This window comes from Physella acuta, unplaced genomic scaffold, assembly GCF_028476545.2.
Source record: "Physella acuta isolate Inbredline_101_S28 unplaced genomic scaffold, ASM2847654v3 ptg000204l, whole genome shotgun sequence".
In the NCBI taxonomy this organism is placed as follows: domain Eukaryota; kingdom Metazoa; phylum Mollusca; class Gastropoda; family Physidae; genus Physella; species Physella acuta.
Window position 1 is genome coordinate 589,738 of NW_026731723.1, and position 19,996 is coordinate 609,733.

At 36.5% G+C, this 19,996-nt stretch overlaps 2 protein-coding genes across 6 annotated transcripts; one reads left to right on the top strand and one right to left on the bottom strand.

Annotated features, from left to right (window-relative positions):
• Nucleotides 1-314: 314 nt before the first annotated feature.
• LOC131937211 (host cell factor 2) lies at nt 315-12,801 on the bottom strand. Of its 4 annotated transcripts, none has more exons than XM_059294456.1 (22): nt 12,611-12,801; nt 11,170-11,391; nt 10,933-11,020; nt 10,623-10,831; nt 10,327-10,518; nt 10,073-10,218; nt 9,940-9,973; nt 9,510-9,836; nt 9,122-9,193; nt 7,850-7,974; nt 7,584-7,761; nt 7,299-7,492; nt 7,065-7,214; nt 6,704-6,980; nt 6,308-6,400; nt 5,106-5,947; nt 3,965-4,349; nt 3,596-3,861; nt 3,325-3,513; nt 2,951-3,245; nt 2,635-2,695; nt 315-2,072 (listed from the first exon to the last, which is right to left on the bottom strand). In XM_059294456.1, the coding sequence occupies exons 1-22, from the start codon at nt 12,768-12,770 to the stop codon at nt 2,018-2,020; spliced, it is 4,560 nt and encodes a 1,519-aa protein (XP_059150439.1). In that variant the 5' UTR covers nt 12,771-12,801; the 3' UTR covers nt 315-2,017. The 4 variants fall into 4 exon arrangements, with proteins under 4 accessions (XP_059150439.1, XP_059150438.1, XP_059150437.1 ...); XM_059294455.1 differs by having other exon boundaries at nt 3,596-3,840; nt 5,106-5,980; XM_059294454.1 differs by having other exon boundaries at nt 5,106-5,980.
• Nucleotides 12,802-13,000: 199 nt separating this feature from the next.
• LOC131937233 (transmembrane protein 187) lies at nt 13,001-18,638 on the top strand. 2 transcript variants are annotated; one of them, XM_059294498.1, is made up of 3 exons: nt 13,001-13,043; nt 16,315-16,387; nt 16,551-18,638. In XM_059294498.1, the coding sequence occupies exon 3, from the start codon at nt 16,703-16,705 to the stop codon at nt 17,585-17,587; it is 885 nt and encodes a 294-aa protein (XP_059150481.1). In that variant the 5' UTR covers nt 13,001-13,043; nt 16,315-16,387; nt 16,551-16,702; the 3' UTR covers nt 17,588-18,638. The 2 variants fall into 2 exon arrangements, with proteins under 2 accessions (XP_059150481.1, XP_059150480.1); XM_059294497.1 differs by lacking the exon at nt 13,001-13,043 and adding an exon at nt 13,045-13,098.
• Nucleotides 18,639-19,996: the final 1,358 nt, after the last annotated feature.

Here is a 19,996-nt window from a genome sequence, read left to right on the forward strand (position 1 = left end):
GAACATGAATATTGACCTTTTTTTTTGTTTGTAAGAAGATATCAGTAACCATTTAATTTTATACGGACAATTTTGTAGTGTTGAAACAATGTGGTTGCAATAACAAACACCAAGGGGGATCCTGCATCTAGCCAAAAAATATATTTAAAAAATGCACTCATTTTTTAAGTATCTGGTACATCACAAATATTTATTCAAGTAAAACGAACCAAATCTGCTCCACCATACTTTTCCCTCTCCTGGAACTAGAATCAATAGCTAGGACTTTAAGCTAATGACAGGCTGGCTAATACAATAAATAACCAACTATAAAACAGTTAAAATTAGATTTTATTGAATAATTGTCATAAATGGTATTGAAACAGTGAAGTGGATGAACTATGTACAAACAATATATAATACACTATATTTTCATACATTCTTGAAACATTTTTACAAGAACCAATTTTGACACTCAAAATATGGAGTTTAAAAAAATGATGTTTTCTCTTGTCAAAATACTAGCTGTGAGCTACTGGAAGCAGCAGTCCAACAGTAATACCAGTAACAAATTCAGAGAGATACATCAAGAAAATATTGCTTCAAATTATAACTAGGAAAATACCCAAGTATAATACATACATGAACCATCATGATACCTCAACTCGGCTGGCCCCACAATGTTATCAGATACTAAACAAAACAGCTGAAAATATTCACACAATACTGAAAGAAAACTTCAAAGAAAACAATTGTCCTTGAGATACTAACAGAACAATAATAAGATATGTCCTTGGGCAAACAACTTAGATTACATGTTAAAACAATTTCAACTAGTCAAATATTTCACAGTGACACATGCTAAATTACAAACATGGAAAACTAGATTGTTTGTACAATATTTACACATTTTCACAACAAATATTTATAGCTAGTCATCAGCATTCTCAATGTATGGTTGACCATAATCACTTTATGAAAAAACTTCAGCATTCTTCTATAAATGAGGTTAATAAATTATATTTTATCATTTTACTAAAACTTCCTAAAAATTTGGAATCAGTTGTCATTCTTTAATGAAATTAAAAAAATATGGATTGAAAAAATAATCTAGAATAAAATTCACCGGAATGAAGATTAAAAATGAAGTAAAAATTGACCTAGCTACAGCAGTTTAAGTCACGCAACTATCTACATTTCCTTGAGGAGATCTGTAAAAATATGACATACTAAAAAAGACAAACAACAAACACTTTAGTTGACTAGCTACACTTACAAGCTTGGGGCTCATGAGTCTCTCCATTCTTCCTTTTCATCAATAAAAATGCTTTCCATAAGAATAAAAACAGTTAAAATGTACACAACTAGAATGATAAATATACAAATGCTGGTTAACAAACCACTCCATTCATATGGCATAGGATCACAACATAAATTCATACATAAAGTATGACTACTAATCATAAGAATATATGAAATTGATGACAAGAGATTGCAATTACGTTATGTTACTGCATAGAACTCTAGAATTCTTTGAATGATACAAAAATAAGTGTTGGAATAAAGTTACCTCTCTGTAGGCCCATAAAAAGCCTAGTAAAAATAGCACTATTTTTCCACAAGCTAAGGAAGTGTATCTCAATTTTAGAGTGATATTTTAATCATAAAGCCAATTAAAAAAAACACAAACAGCAATTTAAAAATAAACTGTAAAAGAAATATATAATAAACTTGTACGAGTAATTCAATGATCTTGACTTTTACCAAGTTCCACAAAATAAGAATAAAAATATCAATTAAGTATTAATGTAGGACAAAACTAATGAAAGTATGGAGGAGACATCCATGTGTATCATACACAGTGAGTGAAGTCATGAAGGTCACTTGATGTGGCTAGGCCTATGGCCAGGTAATGAAGGAAGTTAACAAAATGGCTCATAGACCACAGAAAGAAGTACATCATACACAGCTGTCTTATGAATGCGCAGGTCCTTAATTGGTGTAACATTTCTATTTCAGCACCGTACACAGGGGCACGTTAGCCTTCACCAGCATCTTCCACCTTCAACTTTTTCACCACAGTACCAGGTTTACTGAAATCAAATTTTAACGTCATAGAATAAACTGACCTTGTGGGCACATTTGCCTCCAGTCCAGCCAAGCAATATAATAATGCTTGGCCAAACCAGAGATAAAACTGTGCTGCAATTTTTTTTACCACAAAAATATTCACTCAGAAAACATTGAATAAAATTGCAGTGCAGAGGAGAATATTTCATTTATTATGCATAAATAAATTTACAAAAAAAAAAAAAAAAAAAAAAAATATAACTATAACATTAAAAACCCGTATTGTTTGCAAATTCACCAAAAAAAATATTTTTAAAAAGATGAAACTATTTTCTAAAACTACTGTATTACATACAATCTTTTAGTTTTAATTTAACTAAATTACATTGTTAGCAATAACTAAAAAAAATTTCTACAATTTTTAGGCGTTGAAAATAAACTTTTCATGTATAAGTAAATAATAAATTAAATTTAAAAAATTAAATTTTGGTTTCCATTAATGTCTCCAGCAAAACTTAATTAGAAAGGAATCACTATGCGCAGTCCAGTAAAAATCTAACGTAGTTTACAAAAAGGGTAACTTACACATTCTCTGCACCCTGTCTCTTGGCCCCTTTAGCACCAGCTGCTGGACTCTGCGATGCATCTGAACAACAAAAATCTAAGGTTAACTACTTTTAAGCCAAGTCTATTCAATCACATAGAAAATTATGTCCATGTATTTACAACTTTCTGATTTATATAATATTTCATTTCAGTTAAATAGAAGGGATGTTCTTTTTTTTTCAAATGACATTTTCTTTCTTCCAAATGCTAAAGGATAGAAAATTTTGTACTATCAGCTATTTATCACTAACTTGAACAAGCCACCAATGTTAAAGCTTGGGATGAGCAAACCTACCTTGTAGCCACCTAACTTGAGTTGCTGGGCCGTAACCTTTTTCATTACGTGCTGCAATTCTGAAGATAATAGCAGGCTTTGTGGTATAATCAATATGGGCAGAGGTCAGAGAAGAATTTGTCACCACGCACGAGGGCAAAGGCCCACAGAACACACGTACAAAGGCAAGCTGAGCTGGGGCCCCTGGCTTCGTATCTTGGCTCTGGTTTCGTACAGCCAGATAGACTGAGTATTCAATAATTTTTCCTGCAGTGTTCTGGGGTGGTTCCCAGGAAAGATGTGCCCCATCTCCACTCTGTAAATGATTAACAGTTTATTCAGATATGCAATTATAGATAGTAATCAAAGAAGGACGTCTTTTTAAAAAATCTTACTTTGCTAATTTTAATTGCTGAAGGTGCTCCGGGAAAGCCAGGAAGGCAAGTTTTAAATGCTGAGACTTCACTAAAAGGACCACGCCCACATGCATTGATGCCTGCCACCCTAAACTTGTAAGCTGTCCCAGGCTGAAGCTCTTGACGCTTCAGTGCACTATGATCTGGCACATTGACAACATCAATATCCTGAAACAAAGTACAAGCAAGACTTAGATGACCCACAAACACTTGATAACAATGAAAATCATAAAGAAAAGACAATAATTACATCAGCATTTCCTTGACTGTTTTCAGAGGGCAAGTGGTAATGTGAGACTGTGCAGGATGTAGACTTGATGAAGCCAACGTCAAACCACTGCTGTTGGTCTCTCTTCACCAAAATTCTTTCTTGCTTCATCTCAGTTTTTAAATCTTCAATCTTGCCATCATTGCTGCCTACACTGGCATCAGAAGTTTTAGGGGTGGCAACAGGGGCTGAGGAGATGGCAGCTGAGGCTAATGTAGCAAGAGGATCTGTAAGGGCAAACATCCAGTCTTGATAAATGGTAGAAGAAAAAATCATGCATCAATGAGAATCAGATATTTACAACAACAAAAAATGTGTCAGTTTCAAATAGCTAGTAAAATTCAGCTTCACCTGCAGCATCCCCACCATTACTGGAAGCATTGGCCAAAGTCTGGGCCAAAGACGCCAGGGTCTCATCAGAAGGTTCTTCCTTTGGCTCCAGATGGGCATCTGATGTGTCCATGGCTTCCTCTGCTTGAGCTCTGTCTGTAGGATGTAGCTCTACACTAGCTTTACTGTCTTCTGCTGGCTGTTCTGTTCCTTCATCAGCCATCTGATGAGCTGCATCTAATGCAGACTGCTGGGCCAGAACACCTTCTAGACTAACACCTTCCAGAACTCCTTGGTCCTCTAACATACTCTGTGCTGCTAACACGCCACCTGCTTCAGCTAATGCTTCTAGTGCACTCTCAGCTTGCTGTTGAAGCTCAGCATCTGTCATTTGATGTCCTTCCTCCTGAAAAATTGAAAACGATCTAGGTTTGCTGTTTCTTGTGTTGGTGTGTGGTGTTTTTTTTTTGGGGGGGTGACCTGCCCTAGCAAGCAGAATATGAGCTGAGAAATGCATTTCTACCAGATTTGAGGATTCATATATTAGCTACAGGCAATAAAAAAATCAACAACTATAAGTACTAGTGAAAGAAAAAAACAAAATGAACTTTGAACTTTCTGCTAAAATAACTTAAGTCTAGGCGCAGCATTCAGACTATTTTGGATAATCATAAGATTGTAGCGCAGATATTTTCAGAAAATAAAGATGAGGACAGGTAACTGATGTACTCCATTCTCTAAAATGTGATGAAAGTCCTTTCAATTAATTAAAAGTTGAGAAACATGCTTGATTAGACAGGCAAATTTTCCCACTTAACAAAATATGTAAATAGGTGCTTGCTCTCCAATAAATGCAATTTATCTATATGTATGTATATATTTTTAAAATGTTTTACTTGTAAGAAATACATATAGTAAGTATGGTCACATATCTTAAGCCCACATTACATAAAATCAATCCAATACAACCCCCTCCCCCACATTGGTACTGTTAATGGACTAGTATGATTCATGAAGAGTTCTAACAAGATCACATTCAGCAATGCCTCTCTATAGTGTTGTCGATTTGTGTTGACTTGAGCCCTTTCTAAACCTGCCACAGCTTTAAAATCAAAATGTACAGTAAGGTCAAACTATATTAGCAATCTATTTAAGACAGTACCTGACCATCCAGGGAAGGTTCTAGGTGTCCCACATCAGCATGTAAACTTTCTTCCATACCAGCTCCTTCAGAAACTGCTTCATTCTCTGCTGAATCTTGTTCCGGCTGTCCTTCACCAGCTTGTTCAGTAGCAGCATCTTGTTCAGCTGCAGGGTCCTGGTTGTCTCTCTCTTCATCCACACCACCATCATCGGTTCCATCAAATTGGGGAAGAACAAAGCTATCCGACACATCTGACACAGCATACAGGTGATCCTCACAATGTACACTTGTCTCAAGACAATTCACCTCAGACACAGCGAGCATAAATGATGTCTGGCAACTCTCTTCCTCTTCATCTTGAGTGAGATCATCTGATGGCCCATCAAACTGCTGAATACCCCCATCTCCATCACCAGCCTGTGTTGTGCCATCTCCAGCTGACTCTGCCTCACTGCTGATGGCAGAATTGGTCTGATCTCCAGAGCCTGTCATGGGCTGAGTGACAGTCACCACCTGCGCGTTGGTGGAGCCACCAAGACTGACAACTTGTGATCCATTAGCTGCAGCAGTGTTGACAACAACTGGTTTGGCTATCTGCCGCAGGTTAGAGGGCAAGGTTATTGTGTTGATTCCTCCTCTGTTGGCAGGGGTGATTGTTATCTGCACTGGCCCCTTTGCTCCAGAGAGACCGGCGTGCCCCGCAGGTACTGTCACGATCTGTCTCCCACCCGAGGCCTCACTTGCTGCTTGTGTAATCAGGGAGATGGTTGAAGCATTGCTGCTAACGACACGCATGGTGGGGGATGTTACAACAGTGTGGCCACCAGCTGGAGTCACTGAGTGGGTCCCGGCTGTTGATCCTGTGGATAAAATAGTGCGGAACGACTTCTTACCTTGGGAAGAGAAAATTTTTTTAAAACTCGTAAAGCATAGAAATTGAGCTGAGAATCACCTAGCATGTTATGGCTATTGTGGTTACACATGAACTAACCATGCAATAATCAATCAGATGAGACTCAGCATGCTTTATCAAACTAAATAATAACAAGGGCTGGGTTGTCTGACTGAGGTTTCAGGAAATGCACAAGTTCAGGTACATAATGTACAGATATGCAATACAAAGCAGCAATGTAATTCCCATTTTATAATTAAACTCTATGCAACAACTGAGAAGTCAGAAGCTAGCCCAGCCCGGGTGTTGGGTCATTACTAGTACTCACCACCAGAAAGTACAGTGATGACTGGTTTACCAGCTTGTGAGATGAGATTTCCTGCTGAGCTGAAAGATGTTATCCCAGATGCTGGTTTGTTACCTGTGCACACAGCATTGGAAGAGTTAACAAAATCTATAGATTTTTTCACTCAAACAGCTGCGAGTAAAACTTAAGTATATTCTTTAAAAATGATTCGTAACAGACTTTCAAACAATGTGATCAGCTGCAAGACTTTCAAACCATGTGATCAGCTGCAAGACTTTCAAACCATGTGATCAGCTGCAAGACTTTCAAACCATGTGATCAGCTGCAAGACTTTCAAACCATGTGATCAGCTGCAAGACTTTCAAACCATGTGATCAGCTGCAAGACTTTCAAACCATGAAAATGAAAACAACATACCAGCAGCAACAGCCCCTGCCACACTCTGCGGGCTAACAACAATGAACTGAGTATTTCCAGACTGGCCGGCTAGTTTAGGGACACTAGTGATGATCTTGGTAGGCTGACTCAGGTTGCCAGCGCTGCCTTTAGGTGCAGCAATGACGATGGTCTTGGTGCCAACAGGTGTGGTGCTAACCTGAGTGACAGTCTGCCCAGATTTAGCCATGGAGAGCATTGATGTGGGAATTGTTCTAATCATGGTTGTTAATGTCTTTTGTCCAGGTGTAGCTTGTTGCTAAACAAAGAAATAGATTCATGTCAGTCAAGGCACCTATCATCTAAACTAAAGCACACTAAATAAGATGATGTATTCACTCACACTTGGTTGCACGCTGCTGATGCCCAGGATGGTGGGAGTTTGTCCAGCACTTGACTGAGTAGAGAGCACAGTGGCAGGCTTGCTAATGCCACCAGCTTGAGTGGTCACCAACTTTACTATCGTTGCACCTTGAGGTAATGGGTTCTTAGGCTGTTAAAAAACAAACCAATTTTAGTGGAACAATAAGACAAGCATGACATGTATGCAAATAACTAATTTTAAAAAAAAACTTACACTGGCCATTGCCATGCCTTGTGTTGTCTTCACTAGAGTGACAATCTGAGACTGACTTGATCCAGTAGTTCCTGCTTTGTGCACTGTAATGATTTGTTTACCTGTCAGATTAGTGCCAGAACCAGAAGCTTTCAGAATGGTTGCACCAGTGGGAGCAACTCTCACAGTCTGAGTACCAGGAGCAACTGTGCTGGCTAAAGAATCAAAGTCAGGGGTTTAGTCAACAGAATTTCATATTGAATTCAAAACCATAAAAAATAATCTGCACCTCATGTTAATACTTACTGGGCAATTTGGTTGTGACTGGAGTAACCTTGACTCCACCTGGTGTAACAATAGTGGGAGTGACAACCTTAATTCCAGATGCTGGTGTAGTTGTGGCACTGGCCATTGTGCCAGGAATCTTTTGAGTGGCAGCAGCAGCTGCAGCTAGAGCCGCAATGCCAGACATGTTGCCGGATGTCTGAAAATACAAACAATGTGTTACTCACCTACAGTGATTCTACATTATACATTAAGAAATGTAGTTTAAAGCAGGAAAAGCTATTTACAGTTGTTGTGACATTGGTGACCCGCAATGTTTGATTGACATTGGCTATCTGGGGTGTAGCAACACGAATTGTGTTGGCCACTGGCGTGATAGTCATAGGGGCTCTTATACGAGGTGCAGCAGTTACTGGAACAAAAAAATAAAAACAATCAATATTTCAGGTAAAGGGCTGGTAAAATTACAGATAAAATATATAAAATATGAATCATAAGTAAAGTAGGGCTGTATCATAGGTAGACTATGTTAATAGAATAAATCATGTTGCAACAGCAAAGTTTAATTAATGGACAAACATAAAATTATCAACTAGAGTAACATCCAATCATTATACACTCATTCTTAAGCTGATTTTTTTTAATTTCTTAAAAGTGAAATAGGATGATTGAGTGAACAATCTTTTAAAACTTACTTAACACATAGAATACAACATAATTTGTATTTAGATTAATTCTTGGCAAAATAAAATGGCAAATGTGATAAACTGTGCTAATCAGCTGAATCAAAATACCAGTTTGAGCATACTTTTCTAAAATACAAAAGTTGGTATTGTAGTGCATACATATGCCATCTTTGAGGTGGTCTACCTAGTCAAACAAGAGTGCACTTATATTTTTATTATCCTCATATACAAGGGAGGTGCCAACTTTGGAATGCTTATGAACAATTATCTGGGCAAGCCAAAATCTGACAAATTTGATCCATCAATTTAAATTCTGATCAATCAATTACTAGCAACACATTTACTTAAGATGCCATGCAATCAATTGTTACAGTGACGTTTAACAACAACGCAAAACAAAGCATGGCCAGGTCCACCAAACCTTATATTCCTCTGTTAGAAATACTTAAAGCAAAAAAATAATAGGCAAACAATTAAGCTAGAAATAAAATACATCAACTAATACTGCATGCAAATATAAATCTCTGCTTGATTGACAGGAATCTTCAGAGTGTCACATACTCCTGAAAACTCTATACCACTTAAAATAGCTATAAAGTAAAGGTAGCTTGCATCAATTGCAGAAAACAGCCAGCAAGAATATGTTAACTTAGATCAATTGTAGAAAACAGCCAGCAAGAATATGTTAACTTAGATCAATTGTAGAAAACAGCCAGCAAGAATATGTTAACTGTGGAGAGGAATGTTAAAACAGCTGAGTACAACAATAATGAACAAGTAGAGAGACAATCCCAGACACAAGCAAGTCATTGCATCAATAAGCAGGACAGTCAAACATGCAAAAGGTTCAAATGATTAAATATATACTTCTACCTCTGATGGTTTGTGTTGTATGACCAGGGGTCAAAGGTGACACCACACTAGTAACTGTGCGGATAGGTAATCCTGAGAGATGGAAAGCATTGTAAGCAAATATATCTGTATTAGGACAGATATATCACAAGGAAAAAGCCAGTGGCGCCTTTAATTCAGTGAAAGCACTACTTAAATTAAAGAGTATCTCAAGCAAACCCAAACTAGTTAAGTAAAAATCACAACGAGAGGCAAAGTTCATTAGCTTAACAACACAGCTGCAACTCTGTGGTCATAGTGATTTCATTGGAACTTCTAAGGGAGGCCTCCACAAAAGTTAAGTTACATCTGCAAAATTAGACTAGTGTATGAAGGGTTGGAAAAGTAAGGGCTAAAATCAATTCCTCACCTGTTGTTGGTGTCCTGATGATTCCACCAGGCTGTCCGGTGAACTGGAACTGGGGTCTTGCCTGGGTCACAGCAGATGTGGGTGTAACTGGGGTAGTAACAGGTGTTGATGGCGCTGCCACTGTAGGAGTAGGGGTGGCAGGGGCAGCAGTAACAGCCGTAGGTGTAGCCACAGTGGTGCCAGCGGCTGTTGTAGTGGATGGTGGGAGGTCATACTTCTGCAGCTGCAGCAAGTAAGCATCAGCTGTGGGGACAGCTCCCCAAGAAACCTCCAGAGTGTTTGTGCTGGCCCTCACCAGCTGGACACGAGACGGAGCTGGTGGCTTCTCTGTTCAAATAAAAATAAGTGGGCTCATTCTCTCACTTCCTAAATAATGGGCCTTTTTTAAATAATGGTTTCCAATGCAAGAAATATAAAAATACAAACTCACCAGTCTCCAAGAACCATAAGTCTTTGAAGCAGACCTATAGAGAATACATATGAAATTAAAGAAAATTTGGCTTAATTAACCCAAAAAAAAAAAAGTTGCTAACTCTGAACAAAGATCCAATGTTAAAACAAACCTGATTATTCCATGCCTTTCTGTAACCATCACGACCACTCCAAATATACAACCTTGTGTTGATAGCAACAGCACAATGACCAGCTCTTGCTCTAGGCAATGCATCTTCAAAAACCTCCATTGCTAAAGGCTCCCAAGCCATAGTTTCTAAAATAGAAGTTTAACAAATCATTTACTATTCCTTTGTGGGACCATTAGTAGTATTTTACAAAAGTAGTTTGAAAATCAGGAAAAGGAATAAGTAAGGGCTATTACCTAAATTTAATGAAGCCAAAGTGTTTGTACATTTCCATTCTTTCTCATGTGTTGCCACCTTAACATCATCCATTACGAGAGGGACCCAACCGCCAAAAACAAACATTCGTGAATTGATGACAGTGGCAGAGTGAAGACTTCTAGGGAGTGGGGGCATGCCGGCCACTGTAGGCTGAATCCAAGCCATTGTATCTTTTTTTTAATTAAAAAAGTTGATTTTACAATTAGTAAAAAAAATCCAAACACATGGCAATATATACACTATTTATAGGTGTTTTTTAAAAAAGATTTCTTACCAACGTCTAGCATCCATAAATCACCAAGCCGACACCCACTCATACCGCCATAGATAAATAAACGGGGTTTTCTGCCTTCTTTGTCAGTATAAGGTGCTGCTGAGTGCGATTCTCTTGGAGGAGGAGGAGCACCGACAATATTAGGAAGGTCCCATGATAACTGATTAGACAATGGACGCAGTTCCAAGGTGTACAAATCATTAAGATACCTATAATATAAATAACAGAATAAGTAGTATATATATATATATAAAACTGATATGGTAAAATCAACTACATAGAAAAGGATTTTTAGCAATACAATACCGACCTTGGTATGTTGTTTTTAGGATCTTCACTGTCATTTGCGAGGCCACCAAAAAGATAACCTTTATTCCCAAGTAGTGTAAAGCTGTGACCTAATCAACAATAAAAATATTGCCTTTTAATGTAATCATTTGCATGTTTGCTCTAATCAAATAGAATATTCTGCTTAAATGTTTTGTTGACTATCGTAAGGGACAACTTTTAGACTAGTCCAGAAATATTAAAAATGAGCTAAACTAACCAAGTCTTGGACAAGGTGGAGGACCAGATTTGGGAGACTTTGGTTTCAGCCGTTTCCACTCCCAGCGTGATGCTTGTAGTTCATAAAGCTCATTTGAATATTTGCCATACTCCACCATTCCACCGAAGACAAGAATACGAGTTCCATCACATATAAAGCCATAAGCTGCACAGCCAGGAGGAATGTCACCTCTAACAGCTGGAACAAACCACTGGTTGGTGGCTGGGGAAAAACATTACTCATAATAGACATATCACTTCATATGTAGCACTAAATATTACATTCTTTATGCCAAGTAACCCCAGTTATAGAAGCCTTACACTAGTGTAAGGTTTTAGTATTTAAATCAGCCAAACCTATATAACATTTTGTATATAATCATATTTAGACTTTAAATATTACTTGAGAAAGGTTCTATAAATATGTAGATTATAGATATGAACAAGACCAGACTGTCCTACAAAACACTAAATCTTAACCCCCAGCTTTAATCAAAAGGTTTGTCATAACCTTAAACTAGCTGTAATAGTTGAGAAACCTAATAATTATTGGTGACACAGACCATTTGTTTTTAAATTTGTTTCGCTAAACTGCAGCTAAACCCAAACTCTCGTTCCCAGTCTCATTTTTAAGAATGTCCCTACCTAGGTACACCCTGCTAACAATAAATTTGGGCCTTGATCTAGACCTTTTTTTTTTTTACATTAGTAGGCTTATACTACAACTTGATTTTAAAATATGCGTAACTAGAATCTAGACGTCTATATCGAAGATTAAAACTATTAAATAGAATGGGACTTTTTTTTCCAAAGAATGCCGCCACGGATATTGAGACAAATGGGTGGGCGGTAACTCTACAAACGCCCAGTTTTGGTTAGATCAAGCTCAACTAATGAAATGCAACTGCCCATCTCGTAGAATCTCGGAACCTATGTGCAGTTTGAACAGCTGCTAGAAAGGCGCCATCTTGAATCAGAACCACTCGATTGAAAGATTTGGTTTCAAAATCTAAGAAATCTATCATTTATATACTTCAACGAAATACACAAAATGAACCATAATAATGGGTTTTATAAAAGTAATTAATTCTATGTGTATAATCATAAAACTGTATGTACACCGATCACTTACTTTATTTCGCCTATTTAGTAGGGCGCCGCCATTTTGATTAATTCGGGTCACAGATCAAGCATTTTAATAACCAAGGCAGTTTTGAATTTTAGGAAATGTTATGAATAATACTTTTCGAGGAAATTTCAAAATTCAGACAAAATTAACACATCATTTCAACTATTATAAAAGATGTTCAATCTCAAAACTGATGGAAGGAAACTGATAACTTTACGGAGAAAAAAAACGCGCTTAACAAACACAACAATGCCGCCATCTTGTAATGGAGTAGTACTATCTGTAGTATAGTAAAAAATTAATAACAACTTACATGTGTTATATACATGCAGCTCATCAACTATTCCTTCATTACCACCTCCAAAGACTATCATAAGGTCTTTAATTGCAACTGCTCGATGTCCATGTCGAGGTCTTGGTGCCGGTCCTGAAGTATTAGTAACCCGCTTCCACTTCAATATGGGAGCCGCCATATTGAAAGCACAGATGCAAATTTACTAAACGCCCGTATGTGAAAACACGATTTGCATATCACGTGACCTCACTGTAACGCCGTACATTCACGCGAGAAAGAGAAATAAAATTATTTAACGTTTATTAAGAGCTTATGAGATCCTAAAATATTACTTGTTAATAGCTAAATATAAAAAAATTAGATAAATAAGAATCAATATTTATCTGTATAGTGGCTTTGCAAATTTCACGCTATCCCGTTGTATTCCGAGATATAACAGGAAAGGTCAAAGGTAACTACCGGTCTAAACAAAAACAACATTCCACCTACCAAACATTGTGTTGCTGGTTAGTTAAAAAAACTGTTGTATTAACTAGATCTAGAGATCTAGTATTAAGTATTAACTATTAAACCTAAAACTCTAAACATAACGGTATACTCCACTGTATAGTGTATAGATATGTAGTATGTAGAGCCTATTTAAGGCTAGAATCTAGATTGTTCGTATCTCAAAGCAGTTTTCTTCACTGGACTGAAACTACATAAAATATAAAATAAAATAAAATGGTAGGCCCTACTCTACTACTAGATCTACTTCTGAATCTTTACACTTGCCTTGCTTTACAAAACGTAGAGTGGCGTCTAAGTCGTATAATATTTAAATAGTTTGATACCAATATGTCATTATAATATTAATTATCAAAATTAATCCGTAGACTAGAAAATAATTTGTGAAAAAACATGTTTGTTTTTAAATGGCTACAACTACAATGAAAAGACTGATACAGTCGGGCAAAATGGGCGGGCTTAGTTAGCTGTTGTCTTGATCAAGTTATTGTTTTTAGGTGTTTTTTTTACCCTGCATAATTTTTTTTTTTGACATTAATGAAATTAGTTCAGTAGGACGTAATATATAATTTTCTATAGTTCAGAGTATTTTGAGTATTTTTACAACAATATAAAAACAGAAACTCACGTTTTACTTAGAACTACTTTTATTATTTTCTGCACGATATCCCCAGTGATTAGACCAAACAAATGTACAAGTTTGCATCAAACACTAATAGTCCATTATTAACCATTAATGTCCCGTAACGCCCGCTGCCGCCCGACACCGTTAATGTCCCGTAACGCCCGCTGCCGCCCGCTTAAAATACGCATAGAAAAATTAAATTTGTTTCATTAAAATTTGGCCTACAAATCCTAATTTTTAACTAAACAGGAAGTCGGATAGTTTCACCATCCTTTTCCGGTCTTATAATTTCAATGGCGCTTTTGAAAGATAAAAAATAATAGCTTCTTTCGATCTCGAAATTTTAGACTCATCTGTCCTTTTTTTAGTAGATTTAATGTTAAAAATAAAATAAAATAATGCCTCTAAACGTATCTAGGCATGTATTTTATGAATTATTAATCTTAAACATAACCAAATTGATATTTAACTGTTAAATTCGATGCTTAGTTGTTTAGACAAAAATAAATAAAGTTGACTACCGAAAATGACCTGTTTTGAATTTTCTCCGACATTTTTTATTTTTTTACTGTACTTTTACCGAATATAATATATTCTATTTAATACTGTTGGAAAGCCAGGTTTATTCCCAACATTAAGCAGTAGTTTTTATCTTAATTTTCAATTTCATTTAGACAAAAACAAATATTTTGTGAAACTATTCACTTGATCATACAGAGTTATGCTCCTTACATTGGGCCGTCATGGGTGGAGTTTTGGTAGAATGAATGGGACATTAATGGTTAAAACTAGATTGGTATAGTTGATTAATATGCAAAAATAGCGATTATCTATATATATAATTCTCTTCTGGGATCAGTTAGAAAACAAGCTGCAAGCGCGCCTTTGCAGTCCCCTCTCTTCCTCTCTATCACTACCACTACCACCCCCACCCCACCCCCACATGATCTGGTGAGCGGTGTTCACTCTGTTTACATTTTACAATCATAGAGACGGGTTTGGTGACGGCTATTAGGGGCAGATAATTGAGTTTGAAACGATTTTAAACTTAGAGGAGGTAACTAAGAGGAGGCTGCTTTCACGTGGGGGGGGGGGGGTTAGTGTTTTTAAGCAAATATTTTCAATGGCAGCATTGGTACTGTTGAATTCACAAATTATAAATTACTGAAAAGTAGAAAAAAAAACAACTAAATAGCGGCGTATGATATGCAGCGGGTCGGCTCGTTAGTATATATTTCTGAAATGATCATGAAACATTATTAAAAACTGAATCACGATATTTTCATTTTTGGCAGCCATCATTACCATGACGATGGTAAAAAAAAAGGAATTCTAGCAACAGGCTACCTTTAGGACATTTTGAGTCTTTATTTAGTAAGATAGTTCATTAGGACTACTGTTAACACTGTTAATGCTAATGCTAAACGCTATCAGTCACTTTAATTCACCTACTCCTTACACTCTGTCCTATTGCTACACTTTATCCCTAAACTTAATGGAATTCAACTTAGTTGAACTTAAATGACAATGCTACTTTATAATTTATTTTTACTTTTGGTTAATTTTCTTGGCAACTTTACACTGGTCTTAGCCTTTTCTGCCACACGAAAAGTGTCATTAACTAGTTGCGATGCATAAATCGGTTGCAGCTTTTGTGGTGTTTCTTTTTCATGATCTGTGTAACTTGTTAATCCTGTTCCTTGTATCTCAAATTTTGTTTGTAACACAAAGCAAAAAAAAATAATATCTTAATTATGAATTAAGCTCTTTCAGAAATAAAAAGAAAAAGATGAAAATTTTAGACTATAAAAATTTATTTGCAAGATTTAATTTAAAAATTCTACTGATAAAATATTGAATTAGGGGTGGTTCTGTTATGTAAATTTGCACTAATAACTTTCAGGCTATAACTAGGCCATATACCATAGGCCCTACTTTTTTTAAAAAAGCAGAATATAAATAAATCAAGTGAATTTATTGGAACAATGGGCTACTATAAACAAAAAGCCAGTGGCAAAATTATGCATTACAGCAGCGCAAACCTTTTGTAACAATATGGTGGGGAAGGGACACACCTGTCCGAGCAAGTCTTCAGTCTTATATGGTCTGTCTTCCCTGAGGTCATTTATGCGCCTGTGTCTGGCTGCTTAGTCAGGTGACCAATAGTCAATATAGTAGGGGAAGGGAATCAAAGGGAGAGGGTGAGGGCATCATCTGGATGGCAGTCACTGTTTTGTTTTCACAGACCACTCCTCTTTTTAGTGGGAAATCAAAACTGAAATTGTATCATATTTTCTGGCATAGTTTTTTGATTGCAATGTAACAAGCAGTTTTGTCAAATCCATTTTTCAAACACTGTCAACCTTGCTTGTGAAAAATGTGCTCTATTTTCTCCAATAATACAGTATGGTGTATTTTTGTGATATTTGGTTGATAGAGTTAGCAACACAATAGTGTAGTTCTGTGACTTAGTAGAAATATGGTTAGCTGCGCCTAATAAAAGATTTATACTGCCTTACTAAAGAAGTACCTAATCTAATTTTTCTTTGTTGTAATTAAAATTTAAAAAAATAAATGTTTTTATTCCTAGGAAGACACATGTGCTTGAGATACAAACATTAAGTACAATTCTGGGATTCTACATCAGGTAGATCACCGTCATGGTAAGTCGTAAGCCTATGTCACATTTTTGTTCAAGTTAGTTTTCAACTTAATCATTAAAATATTTCAAATTTGTACAACTATCCCAATCATCCAGTTGCTAAAAAAAACTTTTGTAAACTCTTTATAACAAATAATATCAAAGATTCTTCTTCCTGTGAACAGCTTTCTCAAAGGTCCATAAAAAGTGAATCATCTTGTTGCACATGACCACTGGGCAAGAGAAGTAAGGCCATACCCCACCCTGTGGCCAGACATGCTATGAACACTTTTTTATTTTACCCAGCAGATTGAGCAAGAAGAACATCTATTTTAAAATGTTCCTCATTGCAGTTCTCTGTGTCTTCATTCCATTTTGTGGAATGCTTTTGATAGCATGCACAGGACTTTTTAATGAGGTTGAACTGGAAATTGGCTTGCAGCATTATGCGGAAAAAACCTGGCTACCATTTTGTTCCTTTATGCCACTTAATACTTGTATTAACATTGCTTACATTGGTCTAGGGCTGAACTGGCTTGCCATGGCTAAAGCATCTTCAGAGCAAGGAATTTTAAAAGGTAGAGACACCTTTCTGTTTTACACATTTAACCTGATGAGCATTGTTTACGGTTTTGTTCAACTGTTTAGGATAGTGAGCCAGCAGTTGCTGTGGGGAGTGATGGACCAGTGGTGCACTTTCCCTTTCTTCTCCCTCTTGCTGGTCTGGGGACTTTATTACCAGCATGGCTGGTCTACTCAGAGAGCAGGGTTCATCATGTTGCTATCAAGCTTCAGCTATGCTTTGAGTCTGTGTTTTAGCCTAGGGTTTGAACTAGCCTTGGGTGTGCATATATTGGGTGCACTGTACGCTGCAAGGGTGGCCTATGTCAGACACCCAGCTGTTGGCTGTCTGTCATCTTTCTATCTGGCTCTTCTGTCCTGCATAGGTTTTGTTGTCTTGAAGCTACTAGACCATCAGTTGCCTAATATTTGCTTTCTTTTTAGGTTTGTGTCAGGGCATTTTCTCAGCAAAATTTGTGATGTTTATCAAATACATTTTGTCAATCATTTTTTCTTTGATCTCACTCTTCAAAAGGCAGCAGATAATAGCAGAGTTGAGCAAAATAAATTCTTTGAGCATTTTGAAAAAAATGATTATTTTCAGAGGTCATTTTCTAATGATATAATGTATGAAATGGTCAGTAGACCAATTAATAAATAATGTATGAACTGGTAGGTGATCTAGTCATTAGACCATTAAATAAATATAAGTAAAACATGTTAGCTTGCCACGGTTGAGTGTTAAGTTTGATGATGTTGACATGTATTCAGGTGTTCTTGTTACAGAATAATGAATATACTGCTAATGTTGAGTACTGATGTATACAACTATCCTTGTAAGGATTGTGTTTTGATAAAGCCCACTCTCTTCCCTACATGACTTTTAGAACCAGTTTTCTCACATTTTTATTTTAAGCTCTGCTTGGTCAAAGGTTATTTTGTCGTGTAATATTCTTATTGAAAAGCAAGTTTTAAATCATTTGTAAAAATTCAGCTTTATAATTTTGTATATTCTAATATAAGTAAGGATTTTGTTATTTTCATGTTGGTCAGAAAATAGTGGAGTTTCTTTTAGCAGCTTTAAGTGTCTTTTTTGTTTGTTTTTTTAACAGTATCATTTTATAAAACGAACCATATTAACTTGACAGATTGCAAAATTAAGACATGTAATTATAAATTTTTATTTGTTACAAACACCTTGGTCAAAAATAGTGCTTTGACTCTTTTAATGTGCTTTTATTTTAACTGTAACATACCACCTCAGTTTTGGTACATTAGAATACGTCTATTTCTGTCTCAGTGCTTTTTTTTATTTTGTCAATACATTACTTTTAGAATTTTGACAAATACTGTAAATTTGTATGTAAAATCACTTTTACTTGAATATTTATTGCTGTAAACAGTTGGCCCATTGCTGCAGCTAATGGCCTTGCCTTAGCTGACAATGTTTAGCTCTGTTATTGTAAGGTTGTCATTCAAATCATGAATGTTATTTTATAACTTTTAGTTGACATGTTAACCCTTGTTGTTTAATGTGAGTTAATGTCAAAACAAATGTCCGTAAGGGAAATAAGCCAGGTTAATCTACTGTTTGTTTTATTGTATTGCCATTTGATGACTATTGTTAATGTAGCATACACGTTTTTGGAGTAAAATACATATTAAATACATGATTTTATAATGTAATTGTTACAAAATAAACCATTGTTCACCTGAAACATGACTTCTCTAGTGTGTGAAGATTCAGCAATATGTGTGGGTGGGTGATCTCCCATGCTAATAGTTTAGACATTTCTTCTTTAGCAGTGAGGCCACCTTGTTGAACTGGTGTTCCTATATGAATGTAGTGACATAGCTGAAAACGTTATTTCTCAGGCGTTAACGAAGGGAGACAACCATGGTAAATATCAGGGCACATAACTGACAAAATTCTAGCGAGGAATCCATTGTCTCCCTGTGTACAAAAATTCAACTTCTCACTTTATTTTGTTGTTTGTTACATTTATATTTACATTAATGAATTATTTAAACTAGTAGCCGATTAGCAGTAAGTCAGCCAACTAAATGTACACTTACAAATATTCAGCAGTATAATAATCAGCTAAAATCACCCAGATAATTAGCAGTAATGAGTAAGATAATCAGCTAACTCACACAAGTCCTAGGATGTAAGGGGAGTTCACTGTCAAATCTAAGGTTATCTTAGCCCGTCGCTTAGTTGTCTGGACTGTTCTTGTCACACAAATATGTTGCAACACTCAAACAAGTTCCTGACGTCTAGACTGTTCTTGTCACACAAACAAGTTGCAACACTCAAACAAGTTCCTGACGTCTAGACTGTTCTTGTCACACAAACAAGTTGCAACACTCAAACAAGTTCCTGACGTCTAGACTGTTCTTGTCACACAAACATGTTGCAACACTGAGGTAAGTTCCTGACATCTAGACTGTTCTTGTCACACAAACATGTTGCAACACTCAAACAAGTTCCTGACGTCTAGACTGTTCTTGTCACACAAACATGTTGCAACACTCAAACAAGTTCCTGACGTCTAGACTGTTCTTGTCACACAAACATGTTGCAACACTCAAACAAGTTCCTGACGTCTAGACTGTTCTTGTCACACAAACATGTTGCAACACTCAAACAAGTTCCTGACGTCTAGACTGTTCTTGTCACACAAACATGTTGCAACACTCAAACAAGTTCCTGACGTCTAGACTGTTCTTGTCACACAAACATGTTGCAACACTCAAACAAGTTCCTGACGTCTGGACTGTTCTTGTCACACAAACATGTTGCAACACTCAAACAAGTTCCTGACGTCTAGACTGTTCTTGTCACACAAACATGTTGCAACACTCAAACAAGTTCCTGACGTCTAGACTGTTCTTGTCACACAAACATGTTGCAACACTCAAACAAGTTCCTGAAGTCTGGACTGTTCTTGTCACACAAACATGTTGCAACACTCAAACAAGTTCCTGACGTCTGGACTGTTCTTGTCACACAAACATGTTGCAACACTCAAACAAGTTCCTGACGTCTAGACTGTTCTTGTCACACAAA

Excerpts from the sequence above, each read along its gene's own strand:
- LOC131937211 (XM_059294454.1), bottom strand. The coding sequence starts at position 12,770 with ATGGCGGCTCCCATATTGAAGTGGAAGCGGGTTACTAATACTTCAGGA. Across the intron at positions 9,974-10,072 it reads GAAAGGCATGGAATAATCAG|GTCTGCTTCAAAGACTTATG; the intron begins GTTTGTTTTAAC and ends TATTCTCTATAG. Across the intron at positions 3,514-3,595 it reads ACAGTCAAGGAAATGCTGAT|GATATTGATGTTGTCAATGT; the intron begins GTAATTATTGTC and ends ACTTTGTTTCAG.
- LOC131937233 (XM_059294498.1), top strand. The coding sequence starts at position 16,703 with ATGTTCCTCATTGCAGTTCTCTGTGTCTTCATTCCATTTTGTGGAATG.